Source organism: Ptychodera flava, chromosome 14 (genome assembly GCF_041260155.1).
Source record: "Ptychodera flava strain L36383 chromosome 14, AS_Pfla_20210202, whole genome shotgun sequence".
Lineage (NCBI taxonomy): Eukaryota > Metazoa > Hemichordata > Enteropneusta > Ptychoderidae > Ptychodera > Ptychodera flava.
Window position 1 is genome coordinate 38,109,750 of NC_091941.1, and position 16,485 is coordinate 38,126,234.

The following is a 16,485-nucleotide window of genomic DNA, read 5'->3' on the forward strand; positions in this document are numbered from 1 at the left end:
TGGATAATGGAATACACAACATGGTCTCCGCCCACGCTAGTACAAGGGTACCCCTTTACGACATTTTAAGAAACACTACTACGCTTTCCAAATTTTGTCTCGGGAGGGCTCCCCACCTGTCGCAAAACATCTTTTCGCATTTTTGCAATTTTGACGCTCGACAATTATACTGTTTGACGTTCACCCTTACGATCAGGCCGTTCTCGACCGTGTGCGATCGTAACTAGCGATTTTCCAGGAGTTTTCCAGGAGTAAATTTTGATTTTCCAGGAGTTTCCAGGAGTTTCCAGGAGTGGTTTTAAATTCCAGGACTTTCCAGGACTTTCCAGGAGCGTACGAACCCTGATTTCAACAATTGCCATATTTCCTCAACTTAAGTCAATCCTAAACGAAAAATCTCTGTTCACATCTTCATCAGAATGCTCTACAGTTGATTCTGGGGCTTTATCCTCTTAATTTATGACTTTAATTAATTAAAAACTAAATTTTGCTGATTACTCTTTTGGTTCATTACCTCCAGTGTAAGGTACCCATTTGAAATACTTCCTCTCAAAGGGTATGTCATTGTACTTGGCACACTGCTCTGCCCTGAAGTCTGTAGAACCATCCGGGCAATCTTGAATGTTGCATGATCGGTAGTTTCTACTGGGACCTACACAGCTAGCTCCACCATCAGTTCTAGTATGTTACAGGTAAAAATAGGCATGTGACCAACACATGTGGAAGAGTTAGTTGCAGTTCAAATACAATATTTGACAAAATTAGCACGAGTGGTCAATTCAGCGTCACTTAGTGACAGATCTAAAACTCTTTCAAATTAAAAAAAATTTTCTCAGCAATTATTTTTATTTGAGGTGATGACACAGAGCAAGTTCCACAAAGGATTTTCTTTTTTAAGTATGAGACAAATGTTTAAATCATGATTTGACATTTGTACATCCTGATTTGATACAGCAGATTTCCAGCAAACCATTGACTCTTACCCAGAGCTTAAAGGTGTCACTCTCTGAGGCATCTATTGCAAAGATTTGTTTTAAAAGTTATGTCAACACAAATCAGTTTAAAGAAGAATGGTTTGTGCACAGGTCAGTTAGTTATCACACTATGATAAAACTTTGTACTATACTAAGCCATTCTGATAAATCACAGACAGTTTCCTGTGGAAATACACAATTTACTGACATCACTAGTGACTAGGATAACTCCTCCCTCTCAGCACTGGTCATTTTCATACAATAGGAATAAATTTACTCAAAAGCCCCATCAGCTGTATCTTTTTGAATTTTTTCAATGCAATGGTTTGAAATCAAAGGCAATAGTATGTAAAAATGCTTACCAAAGAGGAACCACAGAACATTTTTCAAACATTGGCAACAAATGTACAATTTAGATTTTGACAATGACATAATTTTCAACTTGCAAGCCAATATGATCATAGCAAACGAGTCCACAATAAATGTAAACAATCAACTAAATCCATCGCTAATGGTAAAAAGAGTGACATTTTGAAAGAAAATATGGCTGAAAACAGAATATGCCTCAGGTACAGATATTCAGACTCTAACATTTTTACTATATTCTTTCCTGATCTAACACTTGTAGAGGCTCATTTAATAGCTCTTGGAGAGAGAAATATTTTCACTATCTAAGTTTTTTTGGAAATTGAAAATCTTATTTTTCACCCTAGAGTTATAACATAGGAATGGTGGCCATTTTACTTACTTTATTGCAAATTTCAAATATACAAACATACAAGTCTCATTAAGCAATGAAGAGGAAAAAGGCGATGTTGGAGTCGAAAATAATAGCTCAAAGCTAATCAAGCCTGCCCCCATTAATCAAATTTATATTGAGGACTAATTATTAGCCTTAAAGGGCTAATTATTTTGAACTGCATGGATTGGTAAATGTTAGGTAATTTGTTTCTTTAGTACCAAATTTTGCATGGTGACCCCTGATTTTCATTCTTGATTTGGTAATAGAGGAAAATTTGAGTAAAAGTGTAGTCTTTCACATTCAAGGCACATACTACCTTAACAACATAAATCACAATATCTCTGAAGATTGACTGGTATAGTTTTGGTAAGCAAAACACCAAGAGATACAGCTGACTGGACTTCAATTCAACAATGTTTTTTAACTAATGAGCAGATAAGCCATCAGCACTGCGCCTACTGTGGCAAATCATGCAACAATTAAAATCTTATCTAACTGAGTTGTTTGTGACATGTCCACTAATTACAGATATTGTTCAGCAATTAATTACCTGCTGCTTCGGCATTTTCTCTCCTGGTAAGAGACACCACCACCACAAGTACGAGAACAAGGTCCGTACTCTCCCCAATCTTCCCAGTAGTCTCCGGGTGCCTGCCTGGCAACTCTCTCAAGCTGTACAAATAACGGGTGACTTTTTAATACACTGAATGAAATTTATACTATGTTACTATGCTAGGAAATCATTGCTATATACAGGTATTTCGAGGTATCAAAAACGGAGGAGTGAGTGACAAAGTGCGGGACACGCACACTGTAATTTATGGCACTCTGAGGGACGTCCCGCACTGTGTAAAATATGGGACTCTGAGGGAACGTCCCGCAGAGAGTTAAACACTCCGAGGGGCGCCCCCAAGGATGTGCATTGGTATAGCACAAAATAACGATCGGGCCCATGGAGATCGGGCTTACTAAACATTGCGCTGCAGGTCGCTGAAACTGCATGTACTACGTGAAAATTTATCGAAATGCGTGTAGGTGAAGAGAGTTGCGTGTTCCCCGTGTTGGGGCTGTAGGCTACGAGCAGTCGTGCAGCCAGCTTTCACAAAGGTGGGGACATTGTGTCCCAAGACTAGAAAAGTCAAAATTTCGATAAATAAACAGACAAATAAATAAATAAACAATTAGAGAACGAAATCACGGTTGCAAGTTTTGATACACTTGATATGATGTACAGCAATATCAGGGTATTTGAATGTTCCCTAATGTCTATCAGTGTCACTGCCATATAATCACATATCAATTAGGTTTTTTTTTGTATTTCTTCAAATACAGCACGATATCGGCATCCTGACATGTACATAACGGCAAATGGTGTACAGATTTATTTCACGTCTTAGTCGTACTAAAACTTGATTTTTCTTGTCGGTCATTACGCTCATGCCGTCGCTTTCGAAGCGGATAAACTGCTCAAGAGAAACTGGGAGAAACGAGGTGTCCGCTGCTACGCACGAGGACGTTTACTTAAAAAGTTATAGCAGCGTTCTCAGCCTTGCTATCCCTCACCTTGACAGGCTACTGAAGTTATGCGTCTGTGGCATGGAGTACAGGACTTTGACAAATGATTAGTTTCTTGACTGCAGAAATATCTGTGCTTTTTTTCTGAGAGGGCACTTAATTCACTTCCACAGAGCTGGTTTACTGTTTGCTTTTAATGAACGATCATATTGTATCTCACATTTCTGCCTCTGTCTGATCGTAGATTATCCCGTGATGTATCCACTCTCTAGAGTTTCAAATAGTTTTACACAGTGATTCGTATTTCAGCATTGCCACATCGTCTTTTGTGAGCCAGTACACTGACTTCATAGCTGCAATGATCGCTTTATAATTTTTAGATCCTCGAGAGCCTGTTGGCCCAAAAAAATTACCGCAACGCAATTTCCTCGATAGCTTTTGTAATCAGCAAGAGTCAAATGTTGAGCTGATGTTTACCTCTGGAAGTTGACATAAGCAGTTTTCTCTGTAAAATGTCCCTGTGTCGAGTTGTAGCTTGCAGAATCATCAGACGTACTTGTCTTTCCTCAACCGATTTTTGTTAAGTTGATGGTGTTGCCTCAAATCTGTCGTCGAAATTTTCGCTTAGATGTTGACTCAGATCAACGGTAGATGATATGATCGCGTCGGGACATTTGTTTGAAGAGTTACTCTAAGCTGTACTCTGCTGGTTTTACCGTGACTATATGGTGTTTTCAATCAGGTTCCAACTAACAAGCAATGTGTATGCAGAAAAGAAATAAGTAAGACGCCTCTGGTTTGACGATAGTCCGATGTTCTTAGTACCCTTTTTTATAACATGCACATGACTTCAAGTAAACATAAAGACATGACGATAAACCTTTCAGTCAAAATCAAGTCAAAGCCTAGTCGAAGAAACCCGACAACAATGTCACATTTTATCAACCAAATCAATGTCTTTGAGTGCCGTGGTTACACCGCAGAATTTGTCAGCACTTATCAATATGCAACATTTTACGACGCCTTATATCAGGGTTCCAGACAGCACAATACTGGTAAATTCGGGACAAATAATCCAAACGTGTGTGTCTAATAACGTAGAAAGTGAGTCTGCCTGTGCAAAGTACACAAACAAGGACTACTATTTACTGCCTATCGATATCGATGGACATATCGATAGTCTTTTTCACCGTGTCTATAAGTGGGTTGAGAGATAGCCCTGCATACCGTACTGTGTGTTCCCGACGGTATAGGCCTACATGTGAGAGGCCGTATAACGCCGGGAACACACAGCATCGTACGCAGGGAGGGACTGAGGTTAAACCTAGATGTCATAATCTGTTCACACGGGAAATTACGTCTCTAGACAGATTTTACGTACATTGCATTTCGATAAACTTCGAGGCACGATCTGCTTGTGATTATACCATTTCTCACCATGACAGTGGTGGCAATCCAAGCGCCACATCAGACAGGACATCGTGAAGAATGGGCTACATAAAAAGTTATATTTTCTTCTAATGATTTTGCTAAAAAAGGAAAAAAACGAAATAAACGTTTGAAGTGATTTCCTTGCGTAGCTGCATCTTTCTTTTCACGTTCTGTTGGCAGGATTCAAAATGTCGACGACGCTTTTAGCGATCCATTGCAAACGAAAAAGCCAAACTGAAAAGTAACGCGCCAGCGCGTACCAGACCAATTCACATCGTTGGGGCGCCCCTCGTCCCTCAGAGTCCAGTTTTTAACTCTCTGCGGGACGTTCCCTCAGAGTCCCATATTTTACACAGTGCGGGACGTCCCTCAGAGTGCCCTAAATTACAGTTTGCGAGTCCCGCACTTTGTCCCTCACTCCTCCGTTTTTGATACCGCGAAATACCTCCTATATAAGTTACTAAGTGTTTATGTGTTCTGCATGCGATTTTCTGGCCTTATGTAAGTGTAGTGATTGGATATACAATGACATCACAGATACAATGCCATACCACAGGATCAAAAAAGCGTGAATACAAATAAGCATTTCCTCCAATATGTCATTTTCATATTTTGGAACTTAAAAAAATATCTGATTTGTAAATTTTTTATGAATCTTTCCTTTCTATCTTTGAGAAAATATGGCATGCATCTACAGGGATGAGCCAGCCCCCTTGTCTAAAATCTGATACCATTGTCGATAGTTTTTCTCAAAAATGTATGAAGGATTACAAAAATATATGTGGACCGATGGAGTCGAGTTGTCACTGATCTTCAGAACAATACTGATTACTAGATACAGTCACTCATCCAACATGTATATAAGGTCTGTAATGGTGATCATAGGCGTACATTTACTCATTCTGACTGGTTTTCTGAGATGAGGTGAAAGTTATACGTAATTCTGTATACATAGACTAATCCTATAGTTCTTCTCCCAAGAGCATTTCAGTTTATAATTAATGAACAGAATTTAGTAGAGAGTATAGTGTTTTCTATGATCTTGCAGATCAAGTTAACTTTCACAATATCTCTTTGATCATATGTTATCTGTTCAATGTCCATCAACCATTTAAATATGGATCTTTATCATTGAAATATCTCACTTACACCAATTATTAGTATTTGTTTTGATTTTGAAATTCTTACATTTTCCAGAGTTGTCATAAATGCAAGTAAGATGTTCAACCAAAGACAATTTTTGTCAAAAAAGAATTTATAGCCTTGTCCAAAATATAAGGACCACACTAGATTTCTCAGGATGGTTGTCACTACCACCCTGATGTATCACATAATGTTCCATCTTCAAATTGACTTTCATACCAACTTTTGCAAATTCAGTTTTGAAGTTTTTGTGTGCCTGGAAGCTGTTATCTAACACTCCACTGATCCAATTGTACCCAGGATAATAAGCAATAATGAATGTCAACATTCCTACATGTCTTTTTTGCTGCTGCTATTGATCAAACAATTACTAACCAACAATAGTAGTCCTTCATGCCAGCAGTTTTTTAAACATGCTGAATTATCAATTTGACCTTTACCCATTCCAATGGCCTGGGAAAGTTCTAAGTGTAATCACACTATTAACTCAGATAGCAGGGATGAACATCGTTTGGCAGGTATATAAAATAAATTGAAATGTCATGATTCTGTTGATTTTCAACGTATCCATTAATCACATTGAATGGTAGTTGTGGCCTGAAAGCAATGAAGATCTAGAATCTAAATGAATGGTAGTCTTTACCAACTTCTTAATCTCAAAGTCCTAAGACGCTTACAAGAAAGTTATGAAATCTTGTTTGTCCATATTGAGTTTCACACAGTGTATGATTAAAGCATATTAAATATTGTAGAAGGATGGAATACAAAGTTATAAGACCACAACAAACAGGAAGAAGTACAGGAAAAGTGTCTATTATGGAACACTCAGTGTACACAGTGTCCTGATGGATAAGCATCTCTACTACAACAGTAAACTTTCATTTGACACTGAACATTTTTAGGATTGAAAAATTTTGGAATCAAAGGACATGGGTCCTTATCATGGCTTCCTGTACCTCACTGGCTTTCTAAAACATATGCAAACTTCGGCAAAGAATTAACAAAGGTTATCGAGAGAGTTCACCGCAGCTTGGGCTCCATTCAAGTCTCCTACCAAACTGATTGGAAATGCCAAATACTTTACCGGCTGTACCAACATAATACATTTTTTATTTCAAAACTGGAATGACTCACAAGACCTGCAAAACAAAGCAAGACACACATTTCTGATTTCACAGTTGGCAAGGGCGACTGATTTTTTCTGTTTTGGAGTTAATTATAGTTTGGAATGCAAGGTACACATGAATAGAAGCTACATATTACCATATTAATACAAAGTATTTCTGGGCGCGAAAAATCTGGTACAGATACATAATCAAGCTTACATCATGATAAAAGTTACATCAGCTTTAAGCTGATCCCCTGGTGTATATGTGTTGACAGTTTAGATAGCATCATATGGTTATCTCCACATCCCAGTCCTGCCTGGTATTTCCAGGTCAATGCTCAAAGATCACCGACAATAGCATCCGGTCAGAAAAGATAAACTATGTAGCTGGAATTTGAAAACCCTGGGGTTGCAGTAAAATCTGATAAAATTTACTACCTTTAGGGGTCTGTGGTTATTAGGTGAATGTGACAACTATATCATTCCAAGTTACTGAAAACTGGTTTATCATCCTATTATGTAAAACTCACTGAGAAGGGCAAGTTCTTTGTCCTGAGATGTGTGATATGGATCATGGCTATTGTCAAAAATATTGACAATGTGAACAAATGATTGCTCAGTGGGTCAGCTTGTATTACTAGCATATGTAACTTATACATGTTGGTGAACTTTGGGCTTTTGTAAATTTTTAAGATTTTATCTGAGAAACAGTTCCATCTGACGGACATGAATTATGGACATGCATTAAAATACTGGCCTCCTAAGGCCCGGAATTTCACGCCTAGACCATTATCATACACTATTATTAAACAACGGGTACTTTGCAAAGAGTCTCAGAGGAATTCAAGAACCTATTGACCCACATCTTAAAGTACAAACACTGACTACAAAACCTAACTACACAATGGACCTGATTGTGAGGACAATGAAAAAAGTCTGAGGTGAAGTTCATACTAGTCCTCTCCTTCTTTGCTTTGAACTACAGTGACAAGGAGAGTTGGTCTGTCAAGTTTGACTGAGACAATAGCAATTTTTGCAGACATAGCCTAGCTAACATACTGTAGTCACTTTGTTTGATGACAGAAATACAGAAATTTAAATTCAGTAACATGGACAAAATTTTAATCCCTCAGTAACATATTTATTGTCATCAGTGACAATATGCATGTAAAATATTTTCTCGTTTCTTGGATGCTTGTCAGTTTTGATTCTTGTGATCTTGGTAATGATGCAAATCAAGACAGAGTCAAAAAAAATTTACTGCATGCCACAAACATTTCAATCTTACAACTCAAACAATAAATTTGGAAAGAATGTCTTTCTTTAGATACCCTGTTCAAGCTTCTACAATTGCTCTTAAAACAACACCAGCAGCTGACTTCAGGCCACTTGAAAGACAAGCAAACACAATGAATGGTTTCCGGTGAGCTGCACTCACCATAATGTTTACACAATGAATGGGCCCCTTCATGTGCTTTACCCAGAACTCAAAACAGCTAAACAATGGGTGTTCACATAACTGACAGCTACTGTGAACAGCAATATCTGATTTCAAATTGCTATCAAAACAACTGATGCCTAATCTAATAAAGGGCCCACAGGCGTTTTCCACAGGTTGCACTTGACGGTTGACCGGCCGGATTAATGCTGATCAAAGCCTGAGGAAACTTGACAAGTGGATCTCGCATTATGTATGAACAAGAGCCTTCATGGGAAACACAATAGGAATACCTAACCCCCTGCAGGAAGCCTTACAGACAAAGGAGAACATTCGACAGCATAAAAATAGAGTAAAATAATGACCACCATCCGCACTGGCTTACGTGACATGTTTGCCATATCATATGTTATGAAAGCATTGCGTTGTTTTTAATCTTCCAGTATCTTCCTGATTTTAATCAACGCACAGTAGTTTGTGTGGGAAGATTTAACCTGCTCTCCAATCTATGAATAAGATAACAGCAAATCTTCAGAACGATTTATTGTTTGTTTCCCTGAGTTGAGCTATATTACAAGAGTTTGCGTGAGAAGGACATAGAAGTAGGCCATAAATGAAAGTCTCACTTGCAGAAAAGTTCCCCTCCCAGCTAATGTCCTTGAAAAGGTACAAGACACAAAGTTTCATGCAGTTTTAAGTTGATACATTATCTACAGCATATCAATACACAAATCATGTGTAGAGCTATTATCTCACCTGATTTTCTGACACAGCCAGACTGAACAAGAGTCCACAGCAGATGACAACTACATTCAAGTACAGTGACATCCTGTGATTAAATAAGAAAGTTTTGTAAGCCACTGTAGTCAAATTAAAAACACGTTTTCTACTGTCTTAAAAGTTACTTTCTATCTTTTTGCTCTTTTTTGCCCTTTCTCCATTTTTAATGGAAGTTGGAGTCAAAAACATGTTTAGAAAACAACCATTCTTGATAAACTCAATTGGAAAGCGACGAGTCCCCATGAAAAAAGTTACAGAGGTATTCGTAACTCTCAACAACTTTTTATTTACAGAACAATGGCTCTGTTAAACATGTCTGCTGCATAACAGGTGTAACTTATTACCAGCTTGATTTGTTGTCTGAGTACCATGGAAGCCTTTCGCGGGGCGAAGTTCGGGTCACTTTACAATTCACTAAGGGTCTCACAGCTGGTTGAGTAGTCTGTAGAGAGGCCGATCGATCGTAAAACCAGAAGTTCAGTGAAAACAAATGAGTAGCTTAACTTTTTTACAACTTTACCTTTCAGCAAAACTTTCGGGAAATTTTAGTCGCTTGCTTTTGTTGGCCACCTCTGATTAAACAGTATTGAACTTAACGTGAATTGCGGTAAAAATAAGGAGAATCGGACGAGCGCTTACCTTGTGCCTCGGAGCTCCATGGTTCCTCCGCCCGGTCGAGATTTTTGGACGCTAATCGACCTTTGACACCAAGAAATTTGCATATATAACAGGATGAGGAGTCACGATACATGATTCAACGATTGATGAAGCTCGTGTCCACGTTCTGTATCAAAAGGTGTCTTGGCATACCGCCAAATCTGAAGATAGTGACCTGCCGGTGGTCCATAACCGTGAAAACAAACAAAGGGATTGGCCAGGACGACAGCGACCACTCTAACGCCTTGTCTTGATTGTTCGCTAGTGAACACCACCCTCCTCTCAACCTTCCATCTTCTTTTCCGCTCTACTTCATATGTCAACCGCCTGAGGGCGTGTATTTTTCCTCTCGGCAGTATCCAGGTATTGGTTGTGATCAATGTGAACCATAAGGCTGCGTTCACAAAAATGGTTAGGGGGGGGACTGGAGGAATTCAGGGGAGATTCGAAAATTTTTGGGGTAGTAGAGGAGGGGGGACTTAAAAATTTTGCTCTGCCTGCAGGGGGGACTTGAAAATTTTTCGGTTCCCTTTTGTGTTTTACATTTTCCAAGTTTTTGTAGGCAATTCAACGAAAAATGAATACCATTTTTATGTCATCCAATTGCTGTAATGTTAGTAATAATTTAACAAAATCTAGAACCATTTTGTCACATTTCATGATTTTATCTCGAAAAAAACTAAACTTGTGTGATTTGTCATAAAAAACCAAACTTGAGCCTAGTAACAGGGCAGAGGCTGCAACTGTTAATGATTTTTGCAATATTTCTATGTAATAAACGCAGTTTCTTGTTGTCTCCCTACAGCATGCTCAAACACGCGATATTCAGTTTGTCGACAAAGTCTGTATATATAAATATGTATTAGGTGATAATTTATTAGAGTCCAGACTGACAGTCAGTTGTCAGTGATATAAATGCGTGGTACACATACATAGGCTGTGATAGCAAGCTGAATACTGGACAGTTCAACATGCTGTAGGTAGTAGAACAAGAACACAGTTGTATAAACTGAATAAAAATATTGTCAAAATTGTCAAAGTTAATACAACTACTCCCTGCAGGCAGTGTCACTCTTACATACTGCCCTGCTACTGCAATGTCACTGTCACTACATACCTGAGCAGTGATAGAGATAGCTCTGACTCTGATGTACATGGTAGTTGAAGAAGAGTTTGGGTCAAATGACACTCATGACAGTGAAAAATACTTGTACCCAAGATTAGGCCAGACAGCAACACATTGAAGACCAGGGATTTTTGAATTCTGGCATATGAGAATAATCAAATATTAAAAGAAAAAAGATAAGGTCATCATGTTTGTTTTCTAAATTTTCAAATTCTCGTCATAAAATAATACAAAAGTAAAACTTTGAACAACAAAGTCTAAATGAAAGAATATGTGAGTCAATGGAATTATTTTTTTTCAATAAAATTTGCCATTATTACACCCAACATTTCTGAGACTGAAACATTTATTTGATGGAATATTGTAGCTTTGTCTTGTACTTTTGAAACAAATTTTTGGTGGGTCACTTTGCTGAGCTTTTTACAATATGGCAATTAGCCAGAATTCACAATTTGCCTACTCTCTCATGATCGTCATTTTGTGTGATCTTCGGCAGGAGCAATTGACCTGGCCAGAGTTGGATTAACTAAAGTTGGCTTCGATTGATAAATCCAAAAACTTCACTAATGCATTTAAAAATGAATCAATTTAAGAACTTGCCTTAGGAATATGACTTTACAAAGTGCTAATAACAGGTAGTCTTGAACACCTGCGAGCGGAACGGCGCAATACGAGTTTATTTTTTTCTGCGCGCACATCCTTTACATATATGTTGGCTTGTGATAGTTGGGGGACTTGAAAATTTTTGATCATATAGAGGGGGGCATTTGAAAATTTTTTAGGGTATTCAGAGGGGATCTGAAAAAAATAAGATTTCAATCGCGATTCCTCCAGCCCCCCCCCCAATCGTTATTTGTGAATGCAGCCTAAGACTTCTAGATTAAGAACGATTATCTCTGGTTTATAACGAAGGATTCAGCTGCAAGAGTTATGCCCTTCACGCGATATCGAGAGGCGCGTAGCGAAGTTTCAAGAATAACATATAAACACTGACAGGGGTAATTTTCTCCAAAGGGAGCGTTCAGTTGTTATGAACGGGGTGGGCCGGAAACATCCAGGGGCGGGATCTAGGCTGAAATATTGCAAAACTAAAATGGAATTATGTCCCCACCAGACACACCTAGTGCAGAGTGTATTTTCTTCAGCTTTTTAAAAGTCGACCTTGTCAAAGAACATCGTTTCAGTCACGGTCACTCTACCCCACTACCCCACCTGTCAGGGTAGAGTGACCATTTTTCAGTGTACAAAACTTTCCGGAATGGAGGTAATTGTGTCAAGTTTTAACTCTTTAAAGTCACATTACTTCCCTCTGAACACAAATGTTAGCTGACCCATTAACACTTTGTTTTGCCATAAATTGGATCACAGTTTCTCAACACAGTTTTTCTGGCAATCCCTATTATTATTATTATTATTATTATTATTATTATTATTATTATTATTACACTTTATTTACAGAGGGTAGTCTGAGTTACAAAATAAATATTGTAATTTACATCAGAGCCCTCAGAGCAATTTGCAACTGAGTACATGCAGAATTCAGTAAACAGGCTTACAGGCTTGTAATGTGCGACCGAAGGGATCCCAGTAAGCAATACACGAGAATATGTTATGTACCGAGGGACATAAAAGCAAAACAAAACAGGAAAAGGAAAAACATTTTAGACCATCTGGATTTGAAACAGTAACAGAGACACATCATATTTAGATACATACCCTGATCAAGATATCTTGTGGTGATTCCGCATGAATGAAATTTACAGCAGTATACAAGTAACAATAGTTTACTGCAGTCCATATATACAGGATCTGGAAGACAACGGGCTTGGGGGCAGGGGCGGGAAATCTCTTTTTCTTTTCCATCAGGAGGTAGCGAAAACTATAACAGGGGAGTAAGAACAAAGATCTTTCTCAATTTAGCAAATATCAACGTCCTAATAATCACGATACTGCTTGACGGTATGTAGTATTCATTACTGAGGCACGACTCAACTCGCTCAAATGTACACCGTTTTGTCAAAATGGTTACTGTAGACTTTTTATAAAACAGTTTTAGTCTGTTTCAGAAGTGACAAAAATGAATGTTAGGTCACATCACAGTGTGACACTTTGTTAATTGTTGTAGCTGCATCATTGATTTTTCTGTGGGCTAGAAGGCATTCCTAGCTTTCAAAGCTTGCGCACGCAAAAGAATATTAACTGACTATGATACGTGGATTTATGGGTTAAAATCCGGGTTTCTAAACAAACTTCGACACGAAATGTCATTAACGATGCAAAAGTAGATTCTCTTATAGCTTTCTCTGTTTAGTGATTATCATGTAGAAGAATTAAAACTTCATGCGAAATGATAAGTTCTAGCTCTTGGTAATACTATTGTAGACACACAAATTTAAAGATGATTTTTTCGGTTTCTGTCATGTGCGGCACGAGCCATGATAAAGTTTCTGCCCAACGAACTCTCGTTGTTCCTGCAAGGTCTGGTGAATACGAGTAACGCGACCCAGATCTGAGGATGAAGTCAGTGACCCATAACTAACCGATTGTGTCAAAGTTTCTCGACTCTAAATACTAGTGTTACGATCTAGAAGAGCTGAGTCGCATGCAAAATCCAGTGTACCGTTCGTCAAATATCAGCAGGCATCGTTCGAACCGACATATTATCAACAATACAGAAAAGATATTCTAGACGTCATGTCAGTCAAACAAATCTCTCTCTCTCTCTCTCTCTCTCTCTCTCTCTCTCCCCACAGCTAATACAATTAAGTACTCAATCTAAGTAATAACAAAATTTCGACTGGAGTTGTGCCCTGCAAAGCTCTATAATTTCATAAAAGTTGGATTTCAGACAGGCTGCAAACACGCGTTCCTAAACCTTTTCACTAAGGCCTAATGGAGTGCTGGTGAAATATGCCAGGATTTGTCTGTGAAAAGAACCCATTCACCGATACCGATCGTCTTCTGGAAAAATCAGAATCCTATTTCAGAGCAAACACTGTCTTAAAGTTAAGTTATACCGTTTTAAATCGCACAGGTATTTTAATATAACACAACTAAAGACGGAGAAACGAATGCGGTCTAAATCTCAGGTACACTGTGGCTACAAACTGCGAAAATGAAGACAAAAAAATCGGCAAAATCGGCTTGCATTTTCCGTAACGGTTACAGTTTCACTGTCATTAAGTTACGGCTGCTGAAAAAAAAGAGGCCGCGATTTTACAAGCATGGCCAGACTTTGAAATTTTACGCAGTAGAGAGAGTTTTAGATTGTAAACATCAGTAAGTGCGAGGAAAACAATAAGAAACTCTGAACTTCTTTTATTGTTGGGCTAGGGTAGGACCTAAGGGAGCATTCGTTTTTTACGGGGAGAGGGAGGTCAGTGGAAATTAGGGGCGGTCGACTTTTACAAAACTGTTTTTCAGGGTGGTCAAATTTTACAATCAATAATTGGAAGGGGGTCAAATTTTACGAAGGTTTGAATGGAGTTATGGCAAAAAAACTATAGAATTGGCTGAAAAAATATGTAAAACCGAATACGAACATGGCTTTATTCTGTCTTAACAGGTGAAAACAAGTGTAGGAAAGAGCACTTTTGATCACAAAAATAAAATTCTCAAGCTGAGGGGAAAAAAAATTGTGCTGTTCCGATGACATGGTTTTCAAAAATAGGGTAGGTAGGTCGGCAGGGATTTTTCCCCCAAAATTTAAATATGCACTTTTCAGGGGTTCAGGGCGGTTATACACTGGCCAGAACATTTCCAGAAAAACGTATCATACATATGAAAGGAATAAAAACATAAAAGACGTCCTCGGTCAAGCAAAAATCAAATGCCAGGTAACGAACACGTGATTTTACGGATTTTTTCTTTCTTTTTTACTTCTGTGTTTACGTAGCTCTAAAAAGATTAGGGTCGGCAGACAAAAAATAGTGTAGTTCGGGTCATCGGAACAGCTAGCACAATTTTTTTCTTTGGCCTGACAAAGAGAAATAAGTGTAATGCCAAAATCAGTGTTGTGTGATAGAACCTACCAACGATGCTGTCTACCGGGAAGTCATTTGCTTGGGACTGAGGCACTATATAGGCAGCCTAGAGACGATATAACTTTTATAACACTTTGAATACTGAAAAAATAACGAATTTTTTTGCAAATATGGTGGTATATAAAGTGTTTGCAAAGATTTTTGAACTCTGTAATTACATACATTTAAACAAGGAATTGATTTTGGAATTTCACCGAAATGTTGATTCACTATTCACGGTAGCATATGAGGAAACTATGAATAATTTGTTCCAATACAACTAGCTAAATCTGTGCTTTTATTAATGTTTGACAATTGATATAAATATACATGATGAGAATAGAATGTTTGAAAGAGCAGATGTGAACAACAAATGTGATATTAGAGTTTAACCCAAGTGATTATTTGTAAAGTTCAAGAAGGATTCTTTGAAAGTTCAAAGGTCAAATGAGAAATTATTCGTCAATTAAGCTATTATTGATACGAACTGTGACATCTGGTGGAGGGTCACTGTCTTTTGTGCATGGAAATTGGGGAGGGTCACTATTTTTCTTGAAAAAACTTTTAAAGGGTCACTATTTTTCACCCAGGGCTTAGAGTGCAAAGGGTTAATGAATCAAATCAGATGAAGTTTTTTGAAGGGGGGTCACAGTTTACGATTGATGAATTAAAGAGGGGTGTCAAATCTAGAAATTTAATTTGGAGGGGGTCGCTTTTTGCATTTCATTTGTGGCTTAAATTTTACCGACCTCCACCTCCCCGTATAAAAAACGAAGGTTCCCTAACGAAGTACAAATATATTGATTACATGCCTGATCCAAGCATAGACAGTAGAAGCGAGACTTCTATACTGTCTATGATCTTAGTATTTTTTTCATTTTTCATTGGATTAACCGACCAAACTATGGAATCAGAAAATGTAAAAAATAATTGGGAACCAAAATATAGTCGGGTCCCCCCTCATACACAGAGCAAAACTTTAAAGTCCCCCTCTTCTACCCCCAAATTTTTCGAACCCCCCCCCCCGGATTCCTTCAACCCCCTCATCGTTATTTGTGAACGCTTTTACGGTCTATATGCCACAGGTACTAGACTCAATGCAAGCAAACCGTCACTGATGCAACCAGTAAGAATAAAGCTGCGTTCACAAAAAAAAAAAAAAAAAAAAAAAGTTAGGGGGCTGAAGGAATTCAGGGGGGATTCGAAAATTTTTGGGGTCGTAGAAGGGGGGCTTGAAAATTTTGCTCTGCCTAGAGGGGAACCTGGAAATTTTTGGTTCCGTTTTTTCCGATTCCAAGGTTTGATGGGTAATTCAATGAAATTGCTCTATGTTAGTAATAATTAAACAAGATCTAGGATCATTTTGTCGCATTTCATTACTTTTGTCTCGAAAAAATATAAAAATGTACCAATTTTTGTAAAAAATAAACAAGTAGGCCAGTATCGGAGCAGAAGCTGCAAGTGTTGATAATTTTTTCAATATTTCTATGCAGTAAATCAAATACAGTTTCTTGCTGTCTCCCTACAGCATTCTGAAACACACAATATT

The 16,485-nt window shown here is 38.1% G+C and overlaps 1 protein-coding gene across 2 annotated transcripts in view; it reads right to left on the reverse strand.

Moving 5' to 3' along the window:
- Positions 1-10,092, reverse strand: part of LOC139150385 (papilin-like) — a 70,302-nt gene extending 60,210 nt beyond the window's left edge. The window contains exons 1-4 of one of the 2 annotated variants that reach the window (XM_070722725.1): positions 9,771-10,092; positions 9,108-9,180; positions 2,267-2,388; positions 515-678 (exon numbers count right to left, since the gene is read on the reverse strand). In XM_070722725.1, coding sequence (XP_070578826.1) covers positions 515-678; positions 2,267-2,388; positions 9,108-9,180; positions 9,771-9,853 — 442 coding nt within the window. In that variant the 5' untranslated portion in view covers positions 9,854-10,092. The remainder of the gene's footprint in view (positions 1-514; positions 679-2,266; positions 2,389-9,107; positions 9,181-9,770) is intronic. The other variant, XM_070722724.1, reaches the window with a different exon arrangement.
- Between the last annotated feature and the right edge of the window lie 6,393 nt (positions 10,093-16,485).